Raw genomic sequence first — 12715 nt, 5'->3', positions numbered from 1 at the left:
ACTAATATAATACAATTATAATTCCTGCACTATAAAAAATAATAAACAATGACTTGCTAACTGCCTGTACTGTGAATCGAATAGACACTGGACAGCTGTGCATCAGCACTGGAGCAGATGGACACTGGAGTGTATGGACAGAGCACAGCAGCAGTCACTGGAGTGGATGGACTGAGCGCAGTACAGCAGCATCCACTGGAGTGTATGGACAGAGCACAGCAACAGTCACTGGAGTGGATGGACTGAGCACAGTACAGCAGCAGCCACTGGAGTGGATGGACAGTGGACAAAACACAGGAGCAGCTACTGGAGTGGAGGACGGAGGACAGCACAGCAGCAACGGAATGGATGAACACCACAGCCCAACACTAGAGTGAATGGACACCACAGTGCAGCACAGGAAAAGCCACTGGAGTGGAGGACGGAGACCAGTACAGCAGCGTGGTTGACTGGAAATGGTGCCCAAATCACCTCCACGGGGTCTTACATAGATTCCAAAACTCGTGAGAGATCAGACGCCGGCTGATGGCGTTTTGCCTCATTTTGAAGTTTAGAATCGGCAGGAAGATCTGATTGGCGGGTCTGGATTCCCTCGGATTAGGTAAATTCTTCATCATGATGATGTGTCGACATTGAACATGTTGGCATCTGCAGAATGTAAATAAAATGGAAATGTGGGTATGTAAATATGATAAATTAGTCATGGAATACAGCCAGTGGTACAAAAAGAAAGAAGTTCCACCTTCTTAAAAGGAAGAGGAAGAAGAAGAGGAAGAGGAAGAAGAAGAAGACTACTACTACTGGGGGGATCTACATTGAAGGACATGGGATCACCTCCCTGTGTTTTATATTCACCTGAGTTGTTTTACAACTATCACATTGTTAGCAGTGTTACACTATGTTATTCCTATTGTTTGTTCTTTTGTTCATGTCATTATGATTTTACCACTTTGAGGAAATAAGGAATCTGGGAAGGCACCTGTGTGGGACAATTTAATGAAACACATATCTGCAGAATGTTGACTTGTGATATGTTGACATTCTGCAGGGACAGTGTTGGGTTAAAGTTAGGCTATGGGAGGGGAGGGTTAGGTAATAGGAGGAAGGTTAGGGTTAGGAGTAGGACACAGTAGGGAAGGGAAAGGTTAGGGTTAGGCACTAGGGGGAAGGTTAGGATCAGCAATACTTTGCCGGATCTGCCAGAAGTCAACAGAAAATCAGCACCCGACTCAGAAGACAGTGCTGGAGCCGCAAGACCTGCCAGGCCAGCTAAGTCACCGCAAGACCACCAGGCATTTTGCTGACATTCTAATCATGTCCACATTTCATCAGTGTCAACATGCTGAATGTCAAAATGCAGCATTTAAACATTATGACCATGTCAACATTCTCAGCCATGATGAATGTCGACAAGATATACCACAACCCATATTTGTCATGTGTTTACTTTAATATTGCTCTGTACATCAACTAAAATTAACAATATTTAATTATTGAGGACCATACTTTTATTTTTCTGACACTTGCAATTGCAGAAGCTGCCACCCATAGATCAGTGCAATGCTCGAAGTGTCTATAACCATGATTTTTAAATTTGCACTGTACCTGAAGCTTCTCCACAATCTGCAAGCAGATCATTGAGGAAGGCCGCTATGTACACTACTGCATTATTATCAACAACTACCTCTCCAGCCGTCTGTGTAATATACAATAGTGAAGTCTCATGAGACTTAACAACCCAGAATGCAGAACTTATGAGAAGACCAGGAACGGGGGATTACCCTACTCCCAAAGGAAGAACACATCACCCACCAGCACTCCCAGAGGATACCAGTGAGAGCCAGGTATCTAGGACTGAGAGAGACTGATTCCAAACCACTGCAAAAGGTAAGTAGGTGTCACACAGAGGCACGGGACGCCATCCTCTGAAACACAGAGCCACTTCACAAAAATACTTTTTGTGGCCTAATATGTTTAAGGGGCACTTCTGCTGCATAATGTGAATAAGGAGCACAATGGTGTGGCATAAAGTGTATAAGGGGCACTAATGTGTGGCATAACATGAATTGTGGATATAAACATGAAAAGCCATCCCCAGTCTGTGACTTGGATCAATAAAACTATATTTTAAGAAAAATTCAAATTGTACTGACATGCCAGTCATGGCCTCCCCAGGCACATTTCAATACTGAGGGAGGTGGGGGCTCCATAGCATACTCTTGCTCTGGGTCTCTGCAGTTCATTGCCACTCAGTGTCAAATTTCCATACCTCCACTTATAAATTTCCACTTCAACCGCTGGATCAAAGGACACGAGTTTATTAAAAAAGACTGTTTGGCTCTCTACACACAAAGGGTCTGATTCCAAGATTTACACTAATGCAATCGCAACTATATTCTCTCATGGATCTCTGTTGCTACAATATTCTAATGCCATTCCAAAGCACAGCCGATGCTGCTGCCTCTTCATATCTGTCTGACGACGTGCAACAACGTAAATATCGATTTACGGACATTAACGCACATCAGGCAGTCACGTAGAGAGCTCTCAAGCTGTGAAGGAGATCGCATTGGCTAATTTATGCACGCCCATGACACTGCGTTTAAACGGTCTGACACACCTGCAGTTTTCTAGCCACCCTCCCGATTACCACCTCCAAACACTGAAGCCCCCCACTCATCAGAACGATATCGTTCCAACCAGCCAACTATTTGGCTGGTTGGAATGATAATCGTCTAGTGTGTGGGAGCAAACGATAGTCAGCCGTTTGCTCCCACACGCTGAAAAATGGTCAAAAACGGTCGTTCCAACTAGTTGGAGAAAATCAAATGTTTGATTTTCACCAACTATCGTTCTAGTGTAAGGGGAACTCTCCCCCCGACTGAACGATAAGTAGGCGGACAGTGGCCGGTAGTGTCCGCCTACTTCTCCACCTTACACCTTCCAGCCTGGGTGGGATCCCTGTCAGCGGCAGTGAGCATCGGTGCTGCAGCTGGATCTGTCCTGCAGCAGCAGCGCTGCTGCTGAACTTCTTTCAGGTACCTGTCTGCCACACTAGTTTCACCCCTGCTATTGTGGCCCCCCGATAGCGACCAACACCAGCGTACCCCTGCAATCGTGGCACCCCCCTCTCTCCCCCCCTGGACTACCACACACCCACGATCACGGAACCTTCCTCCCTTTCCCCCCAGACCACAGCACACCAGCGATCGCGGAAGTTTTCGGCATGCCCCCTCCTTTTTCTCCCCCGAAGGACCACCGCACACCACGATCGAGACCCCACTCCCCCTCCGGGATCACCGTAGCCTGCGATCGAGACCCCCTTCCACTCCTCGCGACCACCACACCCTGCGATACCCCCCCCTCTCCTCATGGAGTCAGATACCTGTCTGCTCCAAATTGTCATTGTGTTTATACATATATATGCTTATATATATACTGTATATATATATATATATATATATACATGTATATGTGTATGCAGACATACATACATACATGTACTTGTGTGTGTATACAGGTATACAAATATATGTGTATATATACATATATATATATATATATGTGTGTATATACACATATATAAACATATATGTGTGTACATACACGTATATAAACATATATATATATATATATATATATATATATATGTGTGTATATATATATATATACATATGTATGTATATATACATACGTATATGTGGTGTGTGATCATGTATAAACTAGGGGTGAGCGGGTTCGGATTTCTGAAATCCGAACCCCCCCGAGCCCCCCCGATCCGAGTCCGATCCGAGTCAGGCTCGACTTTTCCCGCCTGACTCGGATCTGAAATCGAGGCAAAACGTCATCTTCCCGCCTTCCGAGTCTCGCGGGTTTTGGATCCTATATAAGGTACACACGTCGGCGCCATTTTCTCACTCGGCTGTGGACAGTGAAGAGGGAGGGTGGGAGTTAGGGCTGTGTAGTGTAGTGTAGTGTAGTGCTGCTGTTGTCCACTACTTCAAAGTCCATAGGGGCTGGCTGTGTTGTGCTGTGCTGCTGTTGTTAATAGGGGCTGTGTCCACTACTTCAAAGTCCATAGGGGCTGGCTGGACTGTGTTGTGCAGTCAGTTCTCCATAGGGGCTGTGTCCACTCCAAAGTCCTGTGCAGTGTCCCAGTCCTAAAGGAGTGCTGTAGTGTTGTCCAGGGGGTGCTCTGTCCATCAGGGGTGCTCCCCCCAAGTGCTAAAAAAATAATATATTTTCTGTGTTTGTGAATTGTGTGCGCAGTAGCCGCACGTGCATCAACAAAGTAGTGCCAAGCGTGCGCCTGTGTCATAAGTAAAGGGCCGGCTGGCTTGACCGTTAAGGGTGCTGTAACCCCCGAAAGTACACTCCAGTCCAAACCAAAAAAAAAATTATTTTCTGTGTTTGTGAATTGTGTGCGCAGTAGCCGCACGTGCATCAACAAAGTAGTGCCAAGCGTGCGCCTGTGTCATAAGTAAAGGGCCGGCTGGCTTGACCGTTAAGGGTGCTGTAACCCCCGAAAGTACACTCCAGTCCAAACCAAAAAAAAAATTATTTTCTGTGTTTGTGAATTGTGTGCGCAGTAGCCGCACGTGCATCAACAAAGTAGTGCCAAGCGTGCGCCTGTGTCATAAGTAAAGGGCCGGCTGGCTTGACCGTTAAGGGTGCTGTAACCCCCGAAAGTACACTCCAGTCCAAACCAAAAAAAATATTATTTTCTGTGTTTGTGAATTGTGTGCGCAGTAGTCGCACGTGCATCAACAAAGTAGTGCCAAGCGTGCGCCTGTGTCATAAGTAAAGGGCCGGCTGGCTTGACCGTTAAGGGTGCTGTAACCCCCGAAAGTACACTCCAGTCCAAACCAAAAAAAAAATTATTTTCTGTGTTTGTGAATTGTGTGCGCAGTAGCCGCACGTGCATCAACAAAGTAGTGCCAAGCGTGCGCCTGTGTCATAAGTAAAGGGCCGGCTGGCTTGACCGTTAAGGGTGCTGTAACCCCCGAAAGTACACTCCAGTCCAAACCAAAAAAAATATTATTTTCTGTGTTTGTGAATTGTGTGCGCAGTAGTCGCACGTGCATCAACAAAGTAGTGCCAAGCGTGCGCCTGTGTCATAAGTAAAGGGCCGGCTGGCTTGACCGTTAAAGGGTGCTGTAACCCCCAAGTACACTCCAGTCCAAACCAAAAAAAAAATTATTTTCTGTGTTTGTGAATTGTGTGCGCAGTAGCCGCACGTGCATCAACAAAGTAGTGCCAAGCGTGCGCCTGTGTCATAAGTAAAGGGCCGGCTGGCTTGACCGTTAAGGGTGCTGTAACCCCCGAAAGTACACTCCAGTCCAAACCAAAAAAAAAATTATTTTCTGTGTTTGTGAATTGTGTGCGCAGTAGCCGCACGTGCATCAACAAAGTAGTGCCAAGCGTGCGCCTGTGTCATAAGTAAAGGGCCGGCTGGCTTGACCGTTAAGGGTGCTGTAACCCCCGAAAGTACACTCCAGTCCTAACCAAAAAAAAATTATTTTCTGTGTTTGTGAATTGTGTGCGCAGTAGCCGCACGTGCATCAACAAAGTAGTGCCAAGAGTGCGCCTGTGTCATAAGTAAAGGGCCGGCTGGCTTGACCGTTAAGGGTGCTGTAACCCCCGAAAGTACACTCCAGTCCAAACCAAAAAAAAAATTATTTTCTGTGTTTGTGAATTGTGTGCGCAGTAGCCACACGTGCATCAACAAAGTAGTGCCAAGCGTGCGCCTGTGTCATAAGTAAAGGGCCGGCTGGCTTGACCGTTAAGGGTGCTGTAACCCACAAAGTACACTCCAGTCCAAACCAAAAAAAAAATTATTTTCTGTGTTTAGCCGCACGTATATATCAAATCGATATAACATAAATGGAGGACCAAACTTTCTCCGATAAAAATAAAATAGAGAAAGATCAAGAACCACTTCCTCCTAGTGCTGAAGCTGCTGCCACTAGTCATGACATAGACGATAACATGCCATCAACGTCGTCTGCCAAGGCCGATGCCCAATGTCATAGTAGAGGGCACATACAATCCCAAATGGCAAAGTTCAGGAAAATGACCTTGAAAAAGACATTTAAATCAGCTGAAGAGAAACGTAAACTTGCCAATATGCCATTTACGACACGGAGTGGCAAGGAACGGCTAAGGTCGATCCCTAGTATGTTCATGACTAGTGGTTCAGCTTCACATGACGATGGAAGCCCTCCTCCCACTAAAAAAATCAAAAGAGTTAAGCTGGCAAAAGCACAGCGAAGAACTGTGCTTTCTAAGAAGATATCACAAATCCCCAAGGAGAGTCCAAGTGTGGTGGTGGTTGCGATGCCTGACCTTCCCAGCACTGGACGGGAAGAGGTGGCTCTTTCCACCATTTGCATGCCCCCTGCAAGTGCTGAAAGGAGCACCCACAGTCCACTTGCTGATATGCAAATTGAAGATGTCACTGTTGAAGTACAACAGGATGAGGATACTGGTGTAGCTGGCGCTGAGGAGGAAGTTGGCGAGGAGGATTCTGATGGTGATGTGGTTTGTTTAAATCAGGCTCCGGGGGAGACAGTTGTTGTCCGTGGGATGAAAAAGCCCATCACGGTCATGCCTGGGCAGAAGACCAAACATTCCACCTCTTTGGTCTGGCAATATTTCTATCCAAATCCGGACAACAACTGTCTTGCCATATGTACCATATGTAAAGGTGAAATAAGTAGGGGTAGGGACGTCAACCACCTAGGAACATCCTCCCTTATACGGCACCTGCAGCGCGTTCATAAAAAGTTACTGTCAAGTTCAGAAACTTTGGCTAAGACCGTAAGCAGTCCAGGGACACCTAAATCCCGTTGTCCTGTTGTATCCAAGCGCCTGCAAACCACACCGTCAACTCCCTCCTCGTCAATTTCCTCCTTAGTCAGGATCGGAAGTAGTCCTGCAGGCCATGTCACTGGCATGACTGACTCTCCTATCCGGGATTCCTCTGGAGGATCCTGCATTGCTACGCCTACTGCTGCCGCTGCTGCTGTTGCTGCTGCTGGGAGTCGTTCATCATCCCAGAGAGGAAGTAGGAACACCACTACTTTTACTAAACAATTGACCCTCCAACAGTCCTTAGCGAGGAGGATGAAGTACGACAGCAGTCATCCTGAAGCAAAACGTATAACTGAGGCCTTGACTGCTATGTTGGTGTTAGACGTGCGTCCGGTATCCGCCATTAGTGCAGTGGGATTTAGACAATTGATGGAGGTAGTGTGTCCCCGGTTCCAAATACCGTCTAGATTCCACTTCACTAGGCAGGCGATACCGAGACTGTACAGAAACGTCAGAAAAAGTGTCCTCAGTGTCCTGAAAAATGCTGTTGTACACAATGTCCACTTAACCACGGACATGTGGACAAGTGGAACAGGGCAGACTAAGGACTATATGACTGTGACAGCCCACTGGGTAGATGTATCACCTTACGCAGCAACAGCAGCAGCGTCACCAGTAGCAGCATCTCAGAAACGCCAGCTCGTTACAAGGCAGGCTACGCTGTGTATCACCGGTTTCAGTAAGAGGCACACCGCCGACAACCTCTTAGAGAAACTGAGGGAAATCATCGCCCAGTGGCTTACCCCACTTAGACTCTCCTGGGGATTTGTGATATCTGACAACGCCACCAATATTGTGCGGGCATTACATCTGGGCAAATTCCAGCACGTCCCATGTTTTGCTCACACAATAAACTTGGTGGTGCAGAATTTTCTGAAAAGCGACAGGGGCGTGCAGGAGACGCTTTGGGTGGCCCGAAAAATTTCTGGCCACTTTCGCCATTCAGCGACTGCGTGCCGAAGACTGGAGCGCCAGCAAACACTCTTGAACCTGCCCCGCCATCACCTGAAGCAAGAGGTTGTGACACGGTGGAACTCAACCCTCTATATGCTTCAGAGGATGGAGGAGCAGCAAAAGGCCATACAAGCCTATACATCCACCTATGACATAGGCAAAGGAGGGGGTATGCACCTGACTCAAGCGCAGTGGAGAATGATTTCCGTGTTGTGCAAGGTTCTCCAGCCCTTCGAACTTGCCACACGTGAAGTCAGTTCAGACACTGCCAGCTTGAGTCAGGTCATTCCCCTCATCAGGCTTTTGCAGAAGCAGCTGGAGAAAGTGAAGGAGGAGCTAAGACGGAGCGATTCCGCTCGGCATGTGGGACTTGTGGATGAAGCCCTTCATTCGCTTTGCCAGGATTCCAGGGTGGTCAATCTGTTGAAATCAGACCACTACATTTTGGCCACCGTGCTCGATCCTAGGTTTAAAGCCTATGTGGTGTCTCTCTTTCCGGCCGACACAAGCCTGCAGAGGTGCAAAGACCTGCTGGTGAACACACTGTCAGCTGAAGCGGAACGTGACACGTCAACAGCTCCTTCTTCATTTTCTCCTGCAACTGGGGCTGCCAGGAAAAAACTTAGGTATCCTAAGCAACCCGCTGGCGGTGATGCAGGACAGGCAGGACCAAGTTTGGACATCTGGTCCGGACTGAAGGACCTGGCAACAATTTCTGACATGTCTACTGTCACTGCATATGATACTGTCACCATTGACAGAATGGTGGAGGATTACATCGGTGACAGCATCCAAGTAGGCATGGCAGACAGTCCATACCTGTACTGGCAGGAAAAAGAGGCAATTTGGAGGCCCCTGTACAAACTGGCTCTATTTTACCTGAGTTGCCCCCCCTCCAGTGTGTACTCCGAAAGAGTGTTTAGTGCAGCCGGGAACCTTGTCAGCGAAAGGCGTAGGAGGTTGCTTCCACAGAATGTGGAGAAGATGATGTTCATCAAAATGAATTATCAGCTCTTCCAGGGAGACCAGCCTCCAGAAGGTACAGAGGGACCTGTGGTGGTGGATTCAAGTGGGGACGAGTTAATACTTTGTGAGGATGAGGATGTACACACTGAAGAGGGTGAGGAATCGGTGGATGAGGAGGATGAGGATGACATCTTGCCTCCATAGAGCCAGTTTGTGCAGGGACACATTAATTGCCAGCTTGTTTTGTGGGGGCCCAAACGAACCAATCATTTCAGCCACAGTTGTGTGGCAGACCCTGGCGCTGAAATGATTGGTTTGTTAAAGTGTGCATGTCCTGTTTATACAACATAAGGGTGGGTGGGAGGGCCCAAGGACAATTCCATCTTGCACCTCTTTTTTTTCTTTGCATTATGTACAGTTTGGGGCCTAGTTTTTCAAACTGCCATCCTGTCTGCCACTGCAGTTTCACGCCTAGATGGGTCACGTGTTTGTGCCGCCCACTCGTGTCGCTTAGCATAGTCATCCAGCTACCTCGGTGCAACGTTTTGGACATAAAAACACTATTGTGAGGTGTGAGGTGTTCAGAATAGACTGGAAATGAGTGGAAATTAAGGTTATTGAGGTTAATAATAGCATAGGAGCAGAAAAACCTACAAATTCTGTGATTTTAGCTGTTTTTATGCTTTTTTAAAAAAAAATACAGATCCAAAACACAAAACCCAGAACCCAAAACACGGAAGGGTGGTTTTGGCAAAACCAATCCAGATCCAAAACACGAAGAAAGATCCAGATCCAAAACCAAAACACAAAACACGAAAAGTGGCCGGTGCACACCCCTAGTATAAACACACACAACGCAGCACTCAGAATAATAATCGGAATGGGATTGTAATGTCGGCGGCTGAAATCCCGACAGCAGATTCCCGATGGAGGAGATCCCGACTGGGGTAGGTAAGTATACTTACACCTCTCCTCCCCCTAACCCTAACTCTCCCGTAGGGGTGGCTAACCCTAACCTCCCCCCTAGTGCCTAACCTCCCCCCCATGGGTGAGTAAACCAACCCCCCCTCCCTGTACCCTAAACCTAACTCTCCCTGTGGGGTGCATAACCCTAACCCCCCTTCCCCTAGCCTAACCCATATCTTCCCCTATAGAACGGTATTTCAGTTCGTGGCTCCGCGATCTCTGTTCGTTTTTTTTGCCAAGTCCCTGGATGCCTACTTTGGAATGAAGAGGACCGAACTTCGCATAGGAGACGGTGAGAATGGTTTTTTTTCACAGGTCCCCTATGGATACTCTACTGGACAAGTGGACCGATTCTACAGGGATACATACTGTAGGTGAGTATGAGTACATGTGTGAGTGTATGTATGTTTAATAAACTTATACTTTGTACAGTGTGTGTCCTTTCAATATTGCTTTTGCAGTGGAACTACAGGTACCAGCGGGCCCGTAATGCCCCGAATGCTGGTACTTGTGGTTTTCCTAGTACCAGCATGCGGGGGAGGCTTGCTGGGACCTGCAGTTCCACAGCAAAAGACAATATTAGTTCATATATTTTTTACACACACTATACACAATCAACCCGGCACCCACGGCCCAGGGGTGCCAGGGATAGCCCGGGGCTATCAGCCTGAGCCTGGGGTGTCCTGGAGAGAGGGACCCCTTTATTGGGGGGGTCCCCAGCTCCCCAGGGATCCCTGGCCTGGGCTGACTAGTGGTCAGGGTTAATGCTTCGGCTGGGGGGACCGGTGAAAGAGCTCCCCTGGCTGTGGCATTAGCCCTTTGCTAGAAAAAGTCCGGTGCTGGTTCTGTATAATACAGGGGGACCCTACTCATGTCTTTCCCCCTGTATTTCCAGAACCAGGACCGGATCAGAGCCCGGTATTAACATAGGCATCCAAATATCTACGCCTATGTTAAATCTCTTGCCGTGATTCCGCAGTTGGAATTGAGACCGCCGGTCTCATAATTGCATAATTACATCCCTATGGATCATATGTATGTATGTATATATACAGTATATATACGTATGTGTGCTTACGCCATCTCCAGAAGGCTTATGCTGCGCGCATCAAGGTTTCGGAATGTTTCGCATTCCGGAACTTAATAAATCTGTCAGCATTGCATCCCCTATAGAAACTAATGGGGGTTGTGTTGCCGACGGAAATGGAGGGACAGCAACAGATATCTGAGAATACTTAATATTTGCGGCTATCCCCCCGAAAACGGTTTTCGGGGAATACAGCGCAAATATTGAATGATAAATGGGCCCCTATATATTTTATGACCATCTGACTTCTGTAACGTATTAGGCATAATAATGCACTTCTTTTCTTTAGCATTGCCTACATTCCACCCATGTCTCAAATGATCAGTTCTCATTTTAATACAAGCTGTAGTTTCACCAAAGAGCTATGATTGTATAAAATATATCAGTTTGAATGCGCCTAAGCATAATTCTATTAATGATTTAATTACAATAAAACATGCTTTATGAAGACTTTGCCATAATAAAAATGAGATTATCGTTCCACTGTATAGGAATCATAACTGAATGTATTTTATAGTTCTGTTTATTTTTTCAGAAAGAATGTGTGAAAACATTCCTTGATTGCTATGTCCAGGAACTTAAAGTGATCGTGGAGGAGTTAAACCTGTTTGAAGATCATCAAAGAGCAAACAACATAAATAAAAAAATTAATGATATAGAGCAAAATAAAAGTAATATAATAGAGATCAATAATAATCTGGTGAGTGGTTTGTGTAATCTGTAATTTCTTAGGGAGAGGGAGTGTTAATAAAAATCGAAATAAATAAATATAGGGGTAAATTCTAGAATGGTTTACACTGTGATATACTTTCAATCGAAATTTTTAATTAATGGTAACAGGTCCATTTGTAGCACATATTTGTATCCTATAGTTACCAATAAACAGAAAATTAAATCATATAGCATACATAAATATATATATATATATATATATAATATATATGTATTTCCGTAATAATCAGTGATATTTTGTATCCACTTATACTAGATCAATATAGATGTCTGTGTCATTCTTCAGAATTGTCAATAATAGCATTACATTCTAATGGCACATGCATTTTATTTCCCTCTCCTAGACTGGTAACTGTAATAAGTGTGAACAGTATGAAGAAAAACCTATTGATGAATTTAAGGACGGCTTTACGGCACTAACTCGAAAAATGCAATCAAATCCAAATGGCAGTACACTTAAGTAAAATGAGAATGTAGAAAGCAAGGTCTTCCATACAGGTGTGGCTGCTGGCTGCAAGAAGAGACCTCTGTGACTTTGATAAGGGAGTGGCTGTTGGAAAGTCTTTGGCAGAAATGCAAAGCAAAACATCAATTACTGCAAATGGGAAGCACATTTCACCAGTTTCATTAATAAGTGTATTATGAAATACAGATCTGCCCAGCTATTTTGTTGCTCATGGCGTGGCGTGAGTCGCGCCACGGACTTGTGGCGTGGCATGCAGGCATCTGAGTCGCGCCATGGACTTGTGGAATACCGTGGTATTCTTCAACGAAGGATATGGTACGGCATGTAATACAGTGCTTAACCGCTGGGTGGCGAGTGCTCCACTTTTGTAATTGCATGTAATATAGTGCTTAACCGCTGGGTGGCGAGTGCTCCACTGTACTGAATGTCTATCATATTCACAGCATTTGCATGAACGCACAACCCATACTGTATTTTTAATGTCGCATAATATACTGTACAAATCACTGCACATACTGTATTGTACATACGGTACGGTGCAGTAACTGAATAGTAGAGAAGTTGCCGGAGTTGTTGTCACGGTATAACCGATACTGTAGAATAATTAGATGCACGCACAGCTTTCACTGATATGGGAAGCATTACAGTATGACATTTTTTTATTTTTTTAT

General features: G+C 45.9%; 1 protein-coding gene across 1 annotated transcript in view; it reads left to right on the top strand.

The window, feature by feature from the left end:
- The window catches only part of IL15 (interleukin 15), a 55461-nt gene extending 43164 nt beyond the window's left edge, over nt 1–12297 (top strand). Inside the window, exons 4-5 of the mRNA XM_088445779.1 lie at nt 11382–11546; nt 11923–12297. Coding sequence (XP_088301905.1) covers nt 11382–11546; nt 11923–12042 — 285 coding nt within the window. The 3' untranslated portion in view covers nt 12043–12297. The remainder of the gene's footprint in view (nt 1–11381; nt 11547–11922) is intronic.
- Nucleotides 12298–12715: the final 418 nt, after the last annotated feature.

The sequence above is a fragment of the Taudactylus pleione genome, unplaced genomic scaffold, assembly GCF_031769625.1.
Source record: "Taudactylus pleione unplaced genomic scaffold, aTauple2 ptg000389l, whole genome shotgun sequence".
Classification (NCBI taxonomy): domain Eukaryota; kingdom Metazoa; phylum Chordata; class Amphibia; order Anura; family Myobatrachidae; genus Taudactylus; species Taudactylus pleione.
The sequence above is the reverse complement of the archived record's forward strand: the minus strand, read 5'-3'. Positions and strand labels throughout refer to the sequence as shown.